General features: G+C 47.1%; 1 protein-coding gene across 2 annotated transcripts in view; it reads left to right on the forward strand.

The window, feature by feature from the left end:
- AGMO (alkylglycerol monooxygenase) overlaps positions 1–20698 on the forward strand; it is a 208047-nt gene extending 187349 nt beyond the window's left edge. Inside the window, exons 13-14 of one of the 2 annotated variants that reach the window (XR_014474784.1) lie at positions 19801–19967; positions 20560–20698. Coding sequence is in view for 1 of the 2 variants with exons in the window: in XM_083186794.1 (XP_083042920.1) it covers positions 19801–19881 (81 nt within the window). In the remaining variant the exon portion in view is untranslated. Of the gene's footprint in view, positions 1–19800 lie in introns of both variants that reach the window. The other variant, XM_083186794.1, reaches the window with a different exon arrangement.
- The last annotated feature ends 1113 nt before the right edge of the window (positions 20699–21811 follow it).

Raw genomic sequence — 21811 nt, forward strand, 5'->3', positions numbered from 1 at the left:
GTGACCCTGGTTATCTGTTCCTGTGCTCCTGCTGTAACCCTGGTTTCCTATTCCTGTGCTCCTGCTGTGACCCAGATTCTCTGTTCCTGTGCTCCTGCTGTGACCCTGGTTATCTGTTCCTGTGCTCCTGCTGTAACCCTGGTTATATGTTCCTGTGCTCCTGCTGTGACCCTGGTTATCTGTTCCTGTGCTCCTGCTGTAACCCTGGTTATCTGTTCCTGTGCTCCTGCTGTAACCCTGGTTTCCTATTCCTGTGCTCCTGCTGTGACCCTGGTTATCTGTTCCTGTGCTCCTGCTGTAACCCTGGTTATATGTTCCTGTGCTCCTGCTGTGACCCTGGTTATCTGTTCCTGTGCTCCTGCTGTAACCCTGGTTATCTGTTCCTGTGCTCCTGCTGTAACCCTGGTTTCCTATTCCTGTGCTCCTGCTGTGACCCAGATTCTCTGTTCCTGTGCTCCTGCTGTGACCCTGGTTATCTGTTCCTGCGCTCCTGCTGTGACCCTGGAAATCTGTTTCTGTGCTACTGCTGTGACCCTGGAAATTTGTTTCTGTACCCTTGCTGTGACCCTGGTTCCTGTGCTCCTTGCCAGGAAATGCAGTGTGCATCCGCATCCGTGGCTGTGTCTCCTACCTGTACGCTGGTGCAGATCTGTGCGTGGTGCTGTCCTCGGCTGCAGTCCATGGCGGGTGGTGCTGCGTCCACGTTGCATGGGCACCACCATGACACCTTGGTCAGCTGACAATTTTGCTCCTGGTAACCCTGATCTCTGACCTGTGCACTCGATCACGTGCTCTAGGTGTGCACAGGTACATGGCATGACTTGCAGCCAGGGCTATTTTTCAGTAGGCTCCAGCAGGAACTGAGGCCCTTATTCTAGTTCACTCTTTCTGACAAAATATGTCTTAAATGGACAAAACCATGTGCACTGCAGGTGATATATTTGAAAGTTTCTGTGTAGAAGTAAGTCTGTGCGTTCCCAGGTCTCCCTTAGCAGGCATCACCATTGGCTCCTAAGCCGCATCATCATCGGCTCCAAGGCTGTATCACTATTGGCTCCCAGGCTGCATCACCATCGGCTCATCGGCCACATCACCATCGGTTTGCAGGCCACACCTCTAGTGTTCACAGGCTTCCAGGCCTAATATCCACCTCAATTCACAGACCGACATCCATCACCATCGGTAAACGTCACCATCTCATAAACTTCACTATCGTATATCTTCTCTCTCAAGCAATCCAGTATACATCCTCCTGAGTATCCTGTATCTCCAGCATCCTAGCCCATTGGCAGCTGTACACAGAGGACTAAGGCAGAGGGCCGCGACCTGCTTGTCAGATGCAGCAAAGGCAAAAGCCCTTGCGGGGTTTCCTGATGAAGACCCCCAGTGGGTTAGATTCAACGCCCCTCTTTCTGGTTACAGTGAATACTCTGTCCCACCTGCTACCTTGTGCTAGTCATCTTCAGTTGCTGAATGTCATTCCGCTGCCTGAAGCTGCCCAGTTTCCAGTATCAGCGCCCTCCACTGGCCCACCAAGGTCACAGCTGGGAACACAGAACTCAGTAGTGTTGACACTCCTAGTGTGACCCCTGGTTTTCTGTTCCTATACTCCTGCCGTGACCCTAGTTATCTGTTCCTGCTGTAATCCCGGTTGACTGTTCCTGCTGTGACCCTGGTTATCTGTTCCTGTGCTACCGCTGTGTGACCCTGGTTATCTGATGCTGTATTCATGCTGTGATCCCAGTTACCTGTTCCTGTATTCCTGCTGTGACCCTGGTTATCTGTTCCTGTATTCCTGCTGTGATCTTGGATATCTATTCCTGTACTCCTGATCCTGGTTATCCATTCCTGTGCTCTTGCTGTGACCCTGGTTATCTGTTCCTGTGGTCCTGCTGTGACCCTGGTTATCTGTTCCTGTGCTCTTGCTGTGACCCTGATTACCTATTTCTGTACTCCTGCTGTGACTCCGGTTACCTGTTCCTGTATTCCTGCTATGACCCTGGTTCTCTGTTCCTGCTGTGACCCTGGTTTCTTATTCCTGTGCTCCTGCTGTGGCCCAGATTCTCTGTTCCTCTGCTCCTGCTGTGACCCTGGTTATCTGTTCCTGTACTCCTGCTGTGACCCTGGTTACCTATTCCTGTGCTCCTGCTGTGACCCTGGTTACCTATTCTTGTGCTCCTGCTGTGTCCCGTTATGTATTCCTGTACTCCTGCTTTGACCATAGTTACCTGTTGCTGTACAGAACTCCTGCTTTGACCCTGGTTACCTGTTGCTGTACAGTATATCTGCTGTGACCCTGGCTATCTGTTCCTGTATTCCTGCTGTGACCTTGGATATCTGTTCCTGTACTCCTGCTGTGACCCTGGTTACCTATTCCTGTGCTCCTGCTGTGACCCTGGTTACCTATTCCTGTGCTCCTGCTGTGACCCTGGCTACCTGTTCCTGTATTCCTGCCATAACCCTGGTTATCTGTTCCTGTATTCTTGCTGTGACCCTGGTTCTGTTTCTGTGCTCCTGCTGTGATCCTGGTTCTCTGTTCATGTGCTCCTGCTGTGACCCTGGTTACCTGTTCCTGTGCTCCTGCTGTGACCCTGGTTACCTATTCCTGTGCTCTTGCTGTGACCCTGGTTATCTGTTCCTGTGCTCCTGCTGTGAACCTGGTTCTATGTTCCCATGCTCCTGCTGTGACCCTGGTTACCTGCTCCTTTACTCCTGCTATGACCCTGGTTACCTATTCCTGAGCTCCTGCTGTGACCATATGAGAAGTTCATGTAGAGATGTGTCAATCCTTGTTAACGACACACAGGAGCATGCATCGTTACCGATATTGAGTGTACACACTAGACCAGCGGTGGCCAACCCGCGGCTTGCGAGCCGCATGCGGCTCGCCGCGCTGTAAATTGCGGCTCCAGCCTCCCATCCCGTCTGCAAAGCGGGGTTTTGAATTTGGCGCCAATTCGGCTGCCAAATTGAAAACGCCGCATCGGCGGCCAATAGGAAATGGCCGCGGCGAGCCAATCAGCGCTCGCCGCACCGTTTCCGCCCTGCCCCCGGCGTCTGACATCAGATGCCAGCGGAAGGGCGAAAAGTCTTCTCCACGCCGGCGGAGCGCAGGAGCGCTCCTGAAGATGCGAGAAGCCGCCGGAGGATGGCGCAGAAGACGGCGGCGGGGAGAAGAGTTCCGGCGCCGCTGAAGAGGCCAGAAGACGCCGGGATCAAGACAGAAGATCTCCGGCGCCTTCTGCAAGAAAAAAGAAGATGGCTCCCTGAGAGGCCAGCAGGGGTGGGAAGCAAAAGAGCTGACAAAGCTCCCCCCAGCGGCCTCTCCCAACACCAGGTAGGGGCCTTTGGCCTCCTACCCTCCATCCACCCTAGACCACCGGGTGTCGGGCACTAGGCCCGTGGGCAAATTCAGGCCCTTCTGGCCTGTGTGCGCATTAGTCAGGCCCTCTTGGCCCATGGCTCATTTGTTTGTTGGGCCCTCCTGGCCCTCTAGGTGGGCCCTTTAGTTAGGAAGCTGGGCCCTCCAGCATAGGTGTTGCACTGTGGGCAACACCTGTGCTGGAGGGCCCAGCTTCCTAACTGTGGGGGCATATGATGTTTGGCACTGTGGGCGGCATATGTTTGGCACTTTGAGGGGCATGTGATGTTTGGCACTTTGAGGGGCATGTGATGTTTGGCACTGTGGGGGGTATGTGATGTTTGGCACTGTGGGGGGCATATGATGTTTGGCACTGTGGGGGGCATATGATGTTTGGCACTGTGGGGGGCATATGATGTTTGGCACTGTGGGGGGCATATGATGTTTGGCACTGTGGGGGGCATATGATGTTTGGCACTGTGGGGGGCATATGATGTTTGGCACTGTGGGGGGCATATGATGTTTGGCACTGTGGGGGGCATATGTTTGGCACTTTGAGGGGCATGTGATGTTTGGCACTGTGGGGGGCATGTGATGTTTGGCACTGTGGGGGGCATATGATGTTTGGCACTGTGGGGGGCATATCTGGCACTGGGGGCATAAAGTTTTGTCATGTGGCCACTCTCCTTGTGTCATATGACCACGCCCCTGACCACTCCCCCGATCACGCCCCTTTTTGGCGCATGATGTTGGCTCTTTGGCTTGACGACTGATATTTTTCGGCTCTTTACCTCTGACTGGTTGGCCACCCCTGCACTAGACAATATTGTGAACAATATTGCCTAGTGTGTATGGGGCTTAAGATTGTGTATTGTATACTGTATATATCCATGATCGGCAGTGACACATATTAATTATTCTTCTCCCCAAACCATGTAGTACTGTGTAACACAGACAAGCCTAGTACTGTATGGACCAGCACATTGCATACGGCTGAGAACATGAATCTGCAACATAGCCGTGAGCCAGGAAGATTAATTATAGGAAGGGACAGACCAGAGGTAAACAGGCAGCACGGAGTAATGATCACATTAATAATACTGCCAATTATGCAGCCACAGTAGGGGACAGCGAGAGATGGTAAATTAGTCTAATAACAAATGGACAACACAGTAACGTGTAGGCGGAAGATATGATAAATGACTAACGATTACATTCAAGGCTTTATAACTGCACACTTACACTTCATGTACTGTATGTTATAGTCACATTCAATTAAAGGGGCTGAAGTTATTTAGGTACTTGTTTCCTAGAACGGCGCCCACTAAGCTATTTGCTTAGTGGGCTATTCTGCGTAGGGAGATCGCATCGCATGGGCCATTACAGGGCCATGCGATGTGCGATGCTCTCTCAGCCCCGGGCCATCGCATCTGCCGCAAAATCGCATGCGATCGCATTCGATTTTATAGGGTGTGCGATGCCATGACATTAGGTATACAATAATATGATTGTATGTCCCAAAAATAGGTTTAACGTACCCCCACTATCCCCGCAACCCCGAAGTGTGGCGAGCGCAGCAGAACGCGTCCTCCGACTTTTTAATTACCTCACTATCCACGTCGGTGTGGAGTTGATTTTATATAGTGTGGCGAGCGCAGCGAGCCACCGAGCCCAAAGTGTGGCGAGCGGCTGCGGAATACATGTAAACGCTTCGGGCTCGGTGGCTCGCTGCGCTCGCCACACTATATAAAGTCAACTCCACGCCGATGTGGATAGTGGGGAAATGAAAAGGTCGGAGGACGCATTCTGCCGCCGCTCGCCACGCATTGGGGTGGCGTGGATAGTGTGGGGGTGCGTTAAATTGATTTTTGGGACATACAATCATATTATTGTATACAGTACAGATGTATCGGGGCTTATCCTTGCTGGCGATCCGCCAGCAACACGGCGCCTCTATCTGACTGAGATGCGCGTGCGTCCCCCACAGGTAAACGCGTCCCTTCGCGGGCTTCACAGGTATCCGCGTCCCCTCGCAGGGCTCGCTACGCTCGCCACGCTTCGGGCTCGGTGGCTCTCTGCGCTCGCCACACTATTCTATTCTCAACTCCACGCCGACGTGGATAGTGGGGGTATGAAAAGGTCGGAGGACGCGTACCGCCGCCCCTCGCGGGCTCGCTGCGCTCGCCACGCTTCGGGTTGACGTTGATCGTGGGGTGGCGTTAGCAATTGTGGGGGCCATTTCAGACTTCAGGGGGACTATTTGGGCTCTGTGGCCCATTTAACATTGTTTCCTATGGAAAAATCGCGGGCATTGAGGCTTTGAACACTCAAATCGCGTCCAATCACACTTTTAACATTGTTCCCTATGGGAAATCGCGGGCATCGCGTCGCACCCGTTTTTTAGTGCATGCGATGGCCGCCGTGCTAGGTAAAGAGTACCCCGGTTTGTAACCGCTGTGCCGCGGCAAATTGATGCGCTGTGAGCGGTTGTGAAGTGTGCCTCCTGAGCCCAGCAGCTGCGGATCAGATTTCTGTTGTCGATCCGAACCGCGGCACTGCTCTTGCCAGTGACACGGGACTCCTTTTCTGCAGCCTAAACGCATCTGCTCCCAGCGCATTCACATAGTGGAGAAGTCAACTCTCAAAGCCTGGTGCTGCAGAGCCAGCATGGGCTGTGACAGATGACTTCTCTACTGCAGTATGTAAAGCTGCAGCAGCGCAGCTTGCGCCGGGAGTGGATGGTGCGTAGGCTGAAGAAAGGAGACAGGGGAGCCAGCTGTGGAAGCTAGCGCAGGAGTGAGGAAGGTGGTGTTTTGCTGCTTCGGCTGGCTGCCCATCGCCCGCTCCCCAACGCCCCTTGGTCCACTGACTTCCTGCTCTCCTAGAGGTAGCGGTTCCATGAGTTGGGGAGTGCTTTTTTATGTATATAAGTGCCATACAGTGTTGTGGGGGTAACGGGAAATGGGAAACTGCAGGGAAAAGGAGGGAACAAGTGGTGTGATGGTAACAGGGGATGGTGCAGGGAAGGAGGGAGCACTGTGTTTACAATACTGTGGGGGCCACTGTGTTTGTACTACTGTGGGGGCCACTGTGCTTGTTTAATTACTGTGGCGGCCACTGTGCTTGTTTAATTACTGTGGCGCCCACTGTGCTAGCATACCCTCCAACATTTGATGAGAAGAAATCGGTACACATTCAGGAAGGGGGCGTGGCCACGAAGGAAGGGGGCGTGACCACGAAGGAAGGGGCGTGGTTGTGGGAAAAACGGGTGTAACCAAGTCCCCTTTTCCAAATGTGTACTGTGCACTGCACCAACTACTACACCGCCCATGGCTATGTTTTCCCCCGGTTACTTATGCTGATGGTGCGGTCAGGTGCCCCCCGGTCCTGTTGCCTGTACAGCCATTACTATACATGAGACACTGTTACTATTACACCTATGCTTGCTGGTTGGTGGTAGCAAGCCAGCCAGCACACAGTAGTTCTTATGGCAGCGAGGGGAACCGGATTGTGAGGCGGTGACTGGCGTGACTACAGTGACGGGGGCGTGGTCTGGCTGCGCTGCTATGTACTAATGAAAGATGTAGCTGGAGCCCGGACACCCTTAGAGATGCCACCGGGTCCCATGGGCAGCGGAGCCAGCCTGAGTGAGTACCGGGACGCTGCACTGTGTTGACTGCTGTGTCTGGCGCACAGTGACACTCTGTCTAGTTGCCGTCTGACCCTTCCCGCAGCATAGACTTACCCAAATGGGACAATAGGGATATGTGTGCCCTTATGCAGGACTTCTAAACAGGAACATCACGGCACGCTTCAAATTCCTCCTTTCCGACCCTGTTTTCTGATTGGCTGCAGTGCCTGCACTGTGATTGGCCGTGATACGCTGAGGTGGCTACCATTGGCTGCAGTGCTGTCAGTTTACAAGCCTAGCTCTGCACTGCAGCCAGCCCCTCTTCTCCAGGTGCCGCCTTCAGTGACAGCATCACACCGTTATTTCTCTTTGCCTCAGTGCCACAAGAAAAACGGTACATTCGGTACACTTCGATTTAGCCGGTACAGACCGTTTAAAAACGGTACTGTACCGGCTAAATCGGTACAGTTGGAGGGTATGTGCTAGTTTTTTTTCTGTGGGGCCTTGTCACTTTCAAAATCTTTTCAGTGTGCCGCTTGTGGAAAATCACTGATTTAGAGGAATGGGGGCAGAGATTTATGACGACAAGCTCCATGGAAAAGCTGCAGAGTCTCCTCCATGTAACATACGGACATACAGAAATATCAACATGGACATTGCAATAGCATTTTAGTGATAAATTTAGAGTTAGGTTAAAACGAGAGTTAAAGTAGACATACCTTGGCTTAACTCTCTTTCTTCATGGTTCGTGGGACCCACAGGGTGACATCGAGGTTGTAGGCGGATGCAGAGGACCTATCTGTTTTAGGATGTCAGACTCAAGCGCCAAGCCATCAAAGACAGGCGCTGCAGGTCTGGGTGTAGGCAGGGCTCCTGACTAAGTCCGACGGGAGAGGCAGCCGAAATGGTTGTTGTACTGACAGCCGTTGCTGGTCTACAAACCAGTGACATTGAGGCCAAGCCGGGGCTATCAGTATGATATCCCCACCTTCCTGTTTGAATTTCCTGAGAACTCTGGGTATCAGACACCCTGAGGAAAAACATATAGAAGAGGAAACTTCTATGAAATCGACAGAGCGTCCGTGAAGCTGGCTTTAGGATCCCTGGATCGTGACCCGTACACTGACATTTTGTTGTTGTGATGTGACACCATTAGATCCACATCTGGAGGACCCCAGCATTTCACCAGGAGGGAGGGACCATTCCCCAGATGAACGTCTTGTCGAGTTAGGAAGTCTGCTTCCTAATTTAGTATTCCTGGAATGAACACAGATGACAACGCCAAGAGATGTTGTTCTGCCCAAGTCAGAATTTTGGACACCTCTAGCATGGCTGCTGCTGAGTGCCCCCTTGGCGATTTATGTAAGACACTGTTGTGGCATTGTCTGACCGAACCTATACAGGTCTGTTCTGAAGATCCTGGGAACAGATGAAAACATTGTATACTGCTCGGAGCTCCAAAACGGTGATGGTCAGGCGTGCTTCTGAGTCTTGCAAGGATTGGGATTCTACTACTGCTCCCCAGCCTTGGAGGCTGGCATCGTTGGTTAAGAGAATCCAATTGGTGAACCAAAATGGACATCCCTGGTTCAGTTGAGATAGCTGGAGCCACCTCTGGAGTTAGAGTCATGAACGTGGTCCTAATGCGGTGATGCTGTAAATCCCATTTTTGGAGAATGAAACGTTGTAGAGGGCATAAGGGAAATTGTGCCCTCTCGAACATGTCGAACGTCAATAACATTAGGCCAAGTATCTGCATTGCCAGAGACTCTGGGACATTGACAAAGTTGGTGTATTCACTGTTGCAGTCTGACATTTGTCTGGCGTTAGAAATAGTCTCTGTGCCTGGGAGTCTAGGAGTGCTCCCAGGTGCAGCATCCGTTGTGACATCTGTTGAAGAACAGCTATCATTGTCTGCAGGTGTTTGGACCGAACCTCCGGTGATTTGTTCACTAGGAGGAGATCGTCCAGGTAAGGGAACACCCTGATGCACTGTTGATGTAGACAGGCCTCCATGACTGTAAAAATCCTTGGTGCAGTTGCTAGGCCAAATGGGAGTGCCTGGAATTGAAAGTGGCGAGACAAGATGTCGAAGCGGATAAACTGCTGGTGTGAAGGTAGAATAGGGATATGCAGATAAGCTTCCTGTATGTCCAGAGACACCATATAATCTCTTGGCTCCATAGCCAACACTATTGTCCGCAAGGTTTCCATTCAGAATTTTGGCACTTTGACAAACTTGATGAGTGCCTTTAGTTTCAGAATGGGCCTGTAAGTACCGTTTGGTTTTGGAACTAGAAACAGGGTAGAATAAAACCCCATCCCTCTTTGATGTTGTGGGACGGTACAATCAGTTGAGATTGTAACAGGGAGTGTAGTATTTCCCTTAGCTTTTCCGCTTTTTTGCGGATTGATTTGGAGGTCTGTGCAAAAGAAGTTTTGTGGGGGGTGTCTTTTGAAATGATGCAGAGTATCCCCCGTGACACAACTTCTCTCACCCATGCATCCGCTGTGGTGGTGAGCCACTGCTGTGTGAAGTGTAGAAGTGGGCCTCCCACTTTGGGGTCACCCTGAGGGAGGCCTGCCCCATCATGCTGTAGGTTTGTCGGGTTTAGGTGGGGGCTGTCTAGTGGCCCAGACCTGTTTGGGCTTAGACTTGGTCGGCTTTGATGCACTGGGGACATGATATGTAACTGGCACTACTGAGGACATGATATGTAACTGGCCACTACTGAGGACATGATATGTAACTGACGCTACTGAGGACATGATATGTAACTGGCACTACTGGGGACATTATATGTAACTGGCACTACTGGGGACATTATATGTAACTAGCACTATTGGGGACACATGTAACTGGCACTACTGGGGACATGATATGTAACTGTCCACTACTGAGGACACATGTAACTGGCACTACTGGGGACATAATATGTAACTGGCACTACTGGGGACATATGTAACTGGCCACTACTGAGGACACATGTAACTGGCACTACTGGGGACATAATATGTAACTGGCACTACTGGGGACATTATATGTAACTAGCACTATTGGGATGTAGTACAAAAGAAAATACTAGTGCAATAGGCGCTTTCCAGGATAAAACTTACACTGTTTTTTATGTGCAAGTGAAATTTGAGTTCTTTCAGAGATTCAGCTGGTTCTATAGTTATTTCACATAGGTAACCGGAATCAATATATACTGTGAGATGTGCTCTGGAATGAAAACAGAAGAATAGTGCAACACCTTTTGTAAAAAGGGGGAACAATTTATTTGTGCACTCACAATTTCCAGGATAAAAACAGCATAAAATCACCAGCCGGTGATAACAAGTGGGAGGTTACACCCAGGGTCACTCCACCAGAGGATTCAGGCTCCGGACACCTTTCTTCTCTTGGGGTAGAATTTCCAGGGGTTGTTCCGTCCCGACACAAACACAGTATAACAGCAGTAGAATTCTTCCAGCCACGGGAACACCTGCTTAATGCATTTCGGACTGGTATAGTCCTTCATCAGAAGCATAATGTTTCCCGTGGCTGGCTGGGATATAAATAGTGAAAAAAGGGCGCCAAAACGGCAATTACGCCGTTCTGACGCTATACCGGAAGCGGAAGTGATCAGTGCCGCGACCGGAAGCGGAACGCCGTCATTTGCGTTCCACCTGACGTCAGTTTGCGTTCCAGATCGCGGAACGTCACTTCCGGTCCGGAAGTCTTGTTGTTTCTCTATTACTCGTGGGAATGGAGCGCACATCAATAACAATGTGCGTTCCAAACGAGCGGGACATGACTTCCGGATTCGGAGGATCTTATATTGCACAATAGCCCATACAAATATCATCTGTAAACATATTTAAACAGGAAGTCTTCTCCAATATATTTCTTGAGTCCATGAATTCATATAGAAACAAAATATTCCACCTTTCGATTTTGGTCCTTGTTTTGCTTAGTCCATATATGGAAAAAACATAAGAAAGGGGAGGGGAAGAAAAAGAGGGCAGTCAAGCACTTTTGTATTTATGTACAATCCGTCAGTTAATTTTAAAATACTGTGCAAAACATTTTTTGATAAAAATATAACAATATAAATACATATATAAAAACAGACAATTGATTAAGAAAGCAGATAAAAAGGCAATAATTATAAAAACCATTTGATTTCGAAGTCACTATTGAGACCATTTGGCACCAGGGTGTTTAGCTTAAAAATCCACCTCATTTCACATTGGGCTAGGCGGGTTTCTATATTTTTATTACGCCATGTAGGTGTAACAATTTCTAAACCACCAAAGGATTTGATACAACATTCTTTAGAATTATGCATCTTTTTAAAATGGGCAGGAACTGTGTGGGTTTCTAGACCCTTTCTTATGTTGTACACATGCTCCGCCAAGCGTGTTCTCAGATTCCTGGTGGTTTTGCCCACATAAAATAAGCCACAATCACATTGTAAGAAATATATTACATTCTTAGAATTACAGGTGATAAAATCATTGATTTTAAAACTGGTGCCATTAAAAGTGTATTCTTTGGTTTTGCTTATGCCTTTAGTTGTTCGACACATCAAACACATTCCACAACGGTGGAACCCCTTTGTACGGTCACTTGTTCGGGGCATTACATCAAGACAACTTTTGACAAGTTTGTCCTTTAGTGATGGTGCTTTTCTGTAAATAAAACCAGGATTGCATGGTAAAGATGCACCTATTACTGGGTCACTTTTTAATAAGTGCCAGTTTCTTTTGAATACAGCTTCAATTTTTTTGTGCTCAGGGTTGTAATCTGAGATGAAGGACCATTCTGTATTCTTCTTTGGTTTAATAAAAATAAAAATATAGAAACCCGCCTAGCCCAATGTGAAATGAGGTGGATTTTTAAGCTAAACACCCTGGTGCCAAATGGTCTCAATAGTGACTTCGAAATCAAATGGTTTTTATAATTATTGCCTTTTTATCTGCTTTCTTAATCAATTGTCTGTTTTTATATATGTATTTATATTGTTATATTTTTATCAAAAAATGTTTTGCACAGTATTTTAAAATTAACTGACGGATTGTACATAAATACAAAAGTGCTTGACTGCCCTCTTTTTCTTCCCCTCCCCTTTCTTATGTTTTTTCCATATATGGACTAAGCAAAACAAGGACCAAAATCGAAAGGTGGAATATTTTGTTTCTATATGAATTCATGGACTCAAGAAATATATTGGAGAAGACTTCCTGTTTAAATATGTTTACAGATGATATTTGTATGGGCTATTGTGCAATATAAGATCCTCCGAATCCGGAAGTCATGTCCCGCTCGTTTGGAACGCACATTGTTATTGATGTGCGCTCCATTCCCACGAGTAATAGAGAAACAACAAGACTTCCGGACCGGAAGTGACGTTCCGCGATCTGGAACGCAAACTGACGTCAGGTGGAACGCAAATGACGGCGTTCCGCTTCCGGTCGCGGCACTGATCACTTCCGCTTCCGGTATAGCGTCAGAACGGCGTAATTGCCGTTTTGGCGCCCTTTTTTCACTATTTATATCCCAGCCAGCCACGGGAAACATTATGCTTCTGATGAAGGACTATACCAGTCCGAAATGCATTAAGCAGGTGTTCCCGTGGCTGGAAGAATTCTACTGCTGTTATACTGTGTTTGTGTCGGGACGGAACAACCCCTGGAAATTCTACCCCAAGAGAAGAAAGGTGTCCGGAGCCTGAATCCTCTGGTGGAGTGACCCTGGGTGTAACCTCCCACTTGTTATCACCGGCTGGTGATTTTATGCTGTTTTTATCCTGGAAATTGTGAGTGCACAAATAAATTGTTCCCCCTTTTTACAAAAGGTGTTGCACTATTCTTCTGTTTTCATTCCAGAGCACATCTCACAGTATATATTGATTCCGGTTACCTATGTGAAATAACTATAGAACCAGCTGAATCTCTGAAAGAACTCAAATTTCACTTGCACATAAAAAACAGTGTAAGTTTTATCCTGGAAAGCGCCTATTGCACTAGTATTTTCTTTTGTACTACATGCCTTTGAAAAGTTGGTGAACTTTTTTTGCTGGTGCTGGCTGCCTCCGGGCATTAGCGCAAACAATTTACAAAATCTTGTCTTAGCACTATTGGGGACACATGTAACTGGCACTACTGGGGACATGATATGTAACTGGCCACTACTGAGGACATGATATGTAACTGGCACTACTGGGGACATAATATGTAACTGGCACTAAATATGTGCAAGAAAATTGCTTGGCATTCAAATTCAATGCCCGAGATAGGACACAAACTTTGATTCATGTTTTTAAACCTTGTTTCATGCACAAATAAAATATATTTGTGTGTATTTTATGTGTTGTAACAAAATAAATACAAGATACCTCAAGATACATAATTGAAATATCAAAATATTCAAAAATACAGAATAATCCGTTATCCAAAGCCCTTCTGGTCCCGAGCATTTTGGATAATGTACACGAAACCTGTGTTGCCAATCAAATTTCTCAACCTTCCCAGGAGTCCCAAAAACATATTATTAATCATGGCTCAAGATCCCACTCTCCTAGCAGTGTCCCCAGTGACGTTTAGGGCTTGATGACTGAAATTGCATTGAATCACATTTACCTCTCACTGCTTAGTGGAACATCTTAGCACTTAGTAGAGGGGAGAACCTCTCCCAGTGTTTTCTGTGATATGTAGTTCATGGCTAGCATAACTGCCAGGGCCACACTCCGAAGCTTGTTAAAGCTGGCTGTGCAACCCCCTCCCCTGCAGAAAAACATTTGGGGCCTGCCGTCAGAAATGGACCATGGTCCAACAGCGGTTATGTGAGGAGTTGTGCCCCTGTTCACTCTCACCTCTACCTTAGATCTACCCATTTGTTAGTAAATACCAGCCTCCTGAAGTGTACATATTCCCTGCTTCTATCAGTTCTGTGTCCAGCACACCTGTCTGTCAGTGCACATTTATCCCTCTGGATATCTATATCCTTCTAGTTGAATGGATATTACACATACAGTATAACGTTACATTTCCCCCATACTAATATGTCCAGAAGCCAAAAACCGCTACAAAGCGCTGTCACTATCCGACCTCTTCTCTCTGAATATGACAAATCTGATATTTGATTACCCCGGACAGCAACAAGACATAAACAAATAGGACCGCGTCTGTTTGGGAGTCCGGGGACCGCTTGTGGCATGCTGGATGATTAAAATCTCCTGTTCTGTCTCCGTTTTCTCATGTTCATATGCCTGTGAATAATGAGAGGAGGAATTATCTTTGAATCACTTCCACGTTTTGGTTGTGAGGCCTTAGAACATGGCCAAACTATTTTCTCAAGTCTGGAACGTACAACAATGGTCTGTCCATCATTTTATTTGCATGACTCTATTTTCTCTCCTTAGGGCTTAGATTGCTAGTGGAAAATACTTCTCCGCTCCCCCCGGGGTGGGTTTGGATATAGAAGGACCCAGTCTTTGTAACCTAACACAACATTTTAATGGGAGTTAGCTTGAATAATGGTGTTTCTATGTTTAAATGAGTCATGGGGATGCTTGTTTTGGGTAACATCTCCTGTTCCTCGTTACCTTGTCTTGGGTCAACCTCACTTACCTTATATTTGGTCGGGCTCACAACATTGGAAGCAATGATAGGAGAGCATTGACTTGGTTGAATGGAAGATTTAAAGTATCCAGTCTGATGATGGGTCACATGTCTTCACCATTTTGATTTATGGATGGTCTACTAAACGGGTTCTCAAACTTGATCCTCAGGACCACACACACAGGTCATGTTTTCAAGGTGACCTGTGGATTTTTTAAATTTGACAGATGGTAATACACAGCACACCTGGCAGGTGACCTTGAAAACTTGACCTGTGTTGGTCCCAGAAGACAGTTGGCAGACTCTCATCTTCTGGACATTAAGCCACCAGTGCCAGGTCCTGCACATCTTCACTACAAGATATGATGTAGTCAGTCGATAGCTAGGGAGGTCCCCGATTAGTCTGTGTTATCTTGGAGAATAGAGCGACAGTCGATCAGGTTCTTTATCTTGTCACGAGTGGGGCAGAAGTTTAACATTTACAGTAACTGGTTCCTCTAGGTAGGGGTGCTGCACGCTCACCCACCTGCCTTTGCACTAGATGACCTGCCCCAATGATAATTAGCACAGGCCTTTCTGTTATTCCTCACCTGGTACAATATAATCAATATACATATAGATTCAATTCGGCCCCTTCCCCGATGTTTGGGGTTTGCGCAAGAGTGCTTAAGCGCATGTGCAAACCCCAGGAGCGAATACTTTCGGCGAGTTTGACACTCACCGGGCCGTTTGCATCTCCATAAAAACTCTGGGAGGTGTGGCGTTGCCTGCTCGGGGTGGACGGCTGACGTCACATGATGTATTCAGGGATTAGCACCTGAGAAAGTCAGTTTTGGGAGAAAAATTATTCGATGTTTGGCGACCATCAAAAGATTTCTCTCCTCTTCGGCCGCATGCCAGCGGATGTTTTCTCGTACACTTCCCTTTGCACGCTAGCGAGAGGGTGTGTGGGTGGGGGGGCGGGGCGTTCGGTAGAGCAATGCTGACCTGTTCTCTAGGCTGCGAGTATACGCAGCTTGGCGCACAGGTCTGATTCAGGCCTTTAATACGCTATAAATAAGTAGGTTCTAGTCTACACCGATACATCAGAAACAAAAAATGTGCAGCTAATGTGGGGGGGATTTGCATTTTTTTGTAGCAAGATCAGTTAGCGGAAGACTATAAAAGTTACCGTGGGGGAAATATTACAAAAAAGTGATTTTCTCAATATTACAGATCGGAAATACTTGTGAAATTAATGTATTTTTACGATGGCAAAAGCAACCTTTTCCAGCTGTGCTCCGTATCATTTTCCTATAATGTTTTCCACTTAAATCATATTATTTCTATCCTGAATTTGGTATTTCTATTGATAGACTAGATGTGGCTACTTAGCCCCATGCACAGACTTCCTGTCAACCTTGCAAAAATCTCCATTTACTTTTTTTTTCTCCCCCTTTTTTGTATGTGCTACGACTTTCTGCATCTGTAACGCCAACACTTATTTGAAACAGCTGGATATCAATATCTGCTATTATGCTATTTTTTCTTCTTCTGCGTGTCGGACCCAGACAGCCAGAACAGGTAGTCAAAATGGAAAGTGGGAAAATTATCAGCATCTGTGTTTCCTGTGCATTATCTCGGAAAACAACCTCACCGCTGGGACGCACTAATATTATTTTCCATTAGCCGGCTTCAGGGACACAGCAAAAACTCAACTACAGTAGGATGCAGTTTATGGTTAAGGAGTCTGTGGAGAAGCAAATTCGGAGGTCCACGTTCTGGCAGAACATCCTGCAAAATTCCCCAATCTTTGGACAACATGTGGACCCCTGGCCCTACGGCCGTCCGACACTAAAAAAAAAAGCTCAGTTTTTGAAACCACAGCCAAAGAGTGTTTTGCGTTGTATTTATATTGGAAATGGGGACTTTCCAAACCAACGTTTGAAGGTTAAAACACTCATAAATAATAAATTGGAAGATGAAACACTATTACTGTATAGCATTATGGTGGCCCGCTTCCAGTTGATAGTAGCATGGGTGTATTGAATTGGCTTTCCCTCATCGTAAAAACCACAGTTGTTAATGTTGGACACTTTTTTCCAGTAGTGATGTATTCTTCAGAGCAGAAACCCATTAATCACTAGCTCGGATGATTGAAACGGTTGATTTCTTACCAACAATGTGATATTTGCATTGTATTGTCTTCAAAAGATACATGCGGGAACCTGCTGTCAGGTCATTTAAAGTCTGCAGATGATTAGAGGCTCAGGTGCAATACTGTTAAAGGTGATGTGTAGGGAACATGGAGCTCTAGCTGCAACCCATGCTAGCAAATATACAGTATTGTCACCTTTAGTTCTGCTGGCACCTTATTCCCTCTTTCGTATAGAGCAATGGTGTAGGAAGATCTGGTATCAGGGGAAGCAAAAATGTAGGGATAGTAGAACAGTATGTGCAAGGGTGTGACCTCTGTGGAACACATCACTAATTTCCCAGTATACAGGGCCGTTATCTCTAGTTTATCTGGACAGCAGATTGACCATGTTTAGGTCGACAATACCATGGTCAATGGCTTCTAGACAGTGAAGCCAGATCGACGGGAACGTGGTTGACAGTAGCAAGGTCGATGCAGATTTTTTTTTGTTGCTGGTCCACTTGGTTCCTACTTTACTAAGCAAGTGGACATAGAGTTAGATTATAATAATGCCCCGAGCGTAGCTTGGGCAGCTAGTGGGGCTCGCCTCTGGATTGGCATAGGGACTGCCAGTTGATTGAAGTTGGTGCACGGCCTGGTGGTCATAAAGAAAGCACCAACAGCATTTTTAACTGGTGCCGAGTTCAAGTCATTTGGAGCTTGTGGACTAGCAGCCAATCAGAAACTGCCACAGGGGAGATATTTTTTTTTTTGTGTGGGGTGGGTGTCAATGTCTCTGGCTTTACACTTGGGCCCTTATTCTGATCGGTGCGGATATTCCCACATTCTTACGGAGCGGTCCGCACGCTACGGTGTTTTGCCGCATGCGGCCATCGTCCGTAGAAACGCCCACGTGTCCTCCGCATTCGGACGGACTCACTCTTTAAGAACAGGGCGTGTTTACGGACGACATACAAACCATGCGTGTGCGGGAGAAACACTCCGATTCGGCACGGTATTACAGAGTATTACAGAGTATGCTCGGGAATACCGCATCCGAACGGGAGCCAAGCGGTGCTACCGCACGTAAGCGGAGTATTTACGCCAAACAACCCACTATTAAGTATCTTCTGCAAGACATCACATGACCCACTTATTCAATTACCTATCCTCATAAAAAACTGCTTATTTGGAATTGGAATCAATTAGATGCCAATATATCCTTACAAGCATGCCTAACACATGCATTGCACACATTAACCCTTACAGCAATTGAAGCAGCAATGGTTTCAATTAAAGCACTGACAAGCGGCCTATTAGTGAGTAATGAGTAAAGGAGTAGATTCTATTGGGTTCAGGTGTTAATGCTTGTAGTCATTAGGCGTACGTTCGCCTACCGCATGAACGAGTGGTGTCCGCAAAGCAATAGTACACTTGTGGACACCGCACATTTCTTCCCCTTTTGATCGCGTGCATTCGGAGTGCTATCCGAATGTACGCCCCCCAACATAAGTGTACTCCCCCGTGTCCGCCCATGTTTCCGCCCCGTTTTGCCCACTTTGAAACTACGCCCATGTGACATTCCGCATGACGCCCATAATACGCCCATATTTCCCGACTGATTGCGGGGAACAGTTTTGTACGGGATTTGGCCGAACTGGTACGGAGTCAAGGCGTGGCACATGCGCGTTGCGTTCTCCACGCATGCGCAGACGCCGAAAAGACGCGATCCGTAAGAATGCGGTAAAGTCCGCGTCAATCAGAATAAGGGCCTTGGTAACAGGGGTCTTGAGATACAAAACAGAAACCTAACCCACTAGATGTCTTTGATATTCACTTGTCTCAAACCGTCTTCTGACACCACTTACTGTTCTGTATACATACACCCAGATAGCATTGCATCCAACCACAAAAAAAAAGAGTCTTTATTTTTTTCTCAATATATAATACTATTAATATTATATACAGTACTTTACTAGACTATGACACTGTGGGGTAAATTCAATCAAGGGTGAAGATATGGATGCCAGAAGTACTCGCCACCTTCTTAGCCATGGGTGCCGGATGATAGCTCAACTGTTGGGATCCTGACAGTCAGTATACCGACATTGGAATCCTGACCAATTAAATGCCCTACAGTCGAGATCCCGACTGACAGGGGCTATTCTCCCTCATGGGGGTCCATGACCCCATAGAGACAGAATAGAATCTGTGAAAGGCACAGTGAACCACCAAGCCCACAGGTGGCTTATTTGTGCTCGCTTCCCTGTTGGAGTATCGGCAGTCAGGATTCCGATGGCGGTATACCAACCGCCGGAATCTCGACTGTTGGGCCGTCATACGGCACCCCGCAGCCATATGTGGCTGAAAATTTAAATTGGCAATACTTCAATTACGCCAAATAGCATACAGCTGTACTAACTCGTGTGGGCGGGAATAGCGCCCCTAATTGAATTGACCCTGTTGAGTGTTATTAAAGGCCTACACAGTATTCATATTTGTTAGCCACGGTCTCCAATTGGGCAACAGTGTTTTGAACTGGTAATAACTGGACTCATGTTAACAGAGATTAGGAGCTATATTTATTAAGCTGCGGGTTTTTTAAAACGGCAGATTTATTTTTACATTTGATTTGACAATTATAGTGAAACCCGCTGGCACAACCTGATGCTCAGTATCTATTATACTGGGTATTGAATTACGTTTATTTAAAATCATCTTATTTTTATTAACTGAATGCACATTTAGTTTTCAATAGAAATATATCAAAACTTTTTTTTTCAATTCCCGCAAGTTGGCATACCTAACCAGACCCTGACATACCGGAAATTGCCGCACCAATATCAGTAACACTGATCGCTCTGAGCTAGAACCGCGTAGTTCTGATATGGTACAAAGTCAAGTATGTTGGCAAAAAATTCCATTCTTTAATGCCGTATATTCTTGTTATTTCAGATATGTTTTTTTTAGCTCTGTAATAAATCAACATGAACAATTATAGCAATGCGCAGCGCTGGGTTTTCTATCCTGTGCTTGATGTAAGGAGCCTAAGGAACAGTTTTAAATCTGTGTATTTTTCATTTACAGATAATATTTTCCATCTGCATCGCAGTGTGGGGACTGCAAGCCGTCAGGACGCTCGTGACCAGGACTCGGAAACATGAATGAAGCGCTAACTCATCTCCACTATTTTGTATCATTTAATAGTAACACACAACAATTCACCCCCAAATGTTTTTTTTAATAACATCACACAATGGCCCCTATTCTGGTTGGTGCGGTAATATCCGTGTGCGTTCGCGCCGCCGATGTTTTGTGTCTGCGCATGTGCAGAGGCGTCTCTGCACATGTGCGAGCGGGGCGTACGGCCAAATTCCGCATGAAATGTGAACACTCCGAACAGGGGGTGGAGAGGGGCGTGAAGGGCTATTTGGGCTCATTACCATATGCATACGCCCCGCGTTTCATGGGCGTTCCCATGCAAACGCTGGGCGTACGTATGGTAATGCGGCCGTGACGCACGTGTAGGGGGCGGACATATGACATCGCCGGATGTCAGCTGCCCGCCCAGATCCCTTCTTTTGCACGGAAAAATGTCCGTGTGGTCTGAGGTTGCGGGAGCTGGTGGACCACTCGGTCCTGCATTCGATGGTCTGCGACCATCGAATGATGGGGGAGGTTCCCTGAGATGGAGGAGGCGTATTCCATGTAAAATACACGTGCGGTCCGTTCGGCCAGCTTCTTACCGCGTACGGACGGAGTTGGCGATCCGTATGGAAGGCGGGGTTTCGCACACACGGTCCTGGCCGCATATTCGGATCCGGCCGCACCGATTAGAATAAGGGCCAATGTGATTTTATGTTATTAATTGACGGATTTGACCCAAAGAATGCCTTAATTTGTTTAAAGGGCTGTATTTTTAATTGTATATACTGTAGTGCTGGATGTTGCAATTTAATCTTCAATAAAAAAAAAATATTCTGCATATTTTTGATTATTTTTCTGTTGTGAGAGAATAGCGGGTTGAAAAACAGTCAGTAAATAATACAGCTATACAGGAGCAGCTGGGACGCCGGTGGGCAGAGTTCTGGCAGCGTTATGCCAATGCTGAGAACCTTGCAGCCTAACCTTAACTACTTTCGATCGGGAAGCCGACAGACAGACATGACCTGGCATTTTTGTGGTGCAGTCTCTGACGTCAGCACTGACCACTTCCAGCGTGTCTCAGTCGTAGATTAGGGGAAGCCTCAGACTTACTCATATTTGATCAGACGTCAAGTGGTCTTCGAGGTTTCGGGAATTGCGAATATGCGTCAATTAGCGATGCATTCCATTCAGCTTGGATTTACTACAGGTTGGGTAACCCTTATCTGAATATCCCATATCCGAAATATTACGAAAAATGTAAGTTTTCATATTATTTCATTCCCCCCCTTTATTTATACTCATCTCGTCCCAGGTGTCCATCAGACTCCTCTTCAGCACTGTCCCAAGGATACATTGCGCGGATGCGCCGGTGATGGCACCGGCGTTCCCGTGAAATGCGTCCTTGGGACCTAGGATGCTGCAGGAGAGGAATCCTAAGGCCGCCACGGATGCCATGGGACACTGTGGATGTTGGGGGACCATCAGGGCCCTGCAGGGGGACCAGGTAAGTATGAAAAAAAAAATATTCCGAAATCCGCAATAATCCCTGATCTTAAATGCCTGTGGTCCCGATTTCAGATAAGGGATTCTCAACCTGTATTAGTTACATATATAGCTCCAGCATATTGCACTTAAGAGTTTGGAACAAACAAGTAATAAGAAGCAACTGGGTAATAAGTAAGACAGACGGAGAGGTGAGAAGGCCCTGCTCGCTAGCTTACCCTCCAGTAAGTACAGTAAGTACAGGGCACAGAAGCAAATAGAACAATCATTTTACAGAATACTGTAGGTATTGATATAGAAGTCCGAGCTGGAATAGTTTTTCTGTATGTCCTTTTCCCTTTCCCAAATAAAGACATAACCTCATTAATGAGCAAAACTCTCTAATTGCCCTCTGTGTATCTACCAGTATTTTGGGCTCTGAGTTGTTATATTTTATATTGTGTTGAAG

Source organism: Crinia signifera, chromosome 5, assembly GCF_055691185.1.
Source record: "Crinia signifera chromosome 5, ASM5569118v1, whole genome shotgun sequence".
Classification (NCBI taxonomy): domain Eukaryota; kingdom Metazoa; phylum Chordata; class Amphibia; order Anura; family Myobatrachidae; genus Crinia; species Crinia signifera.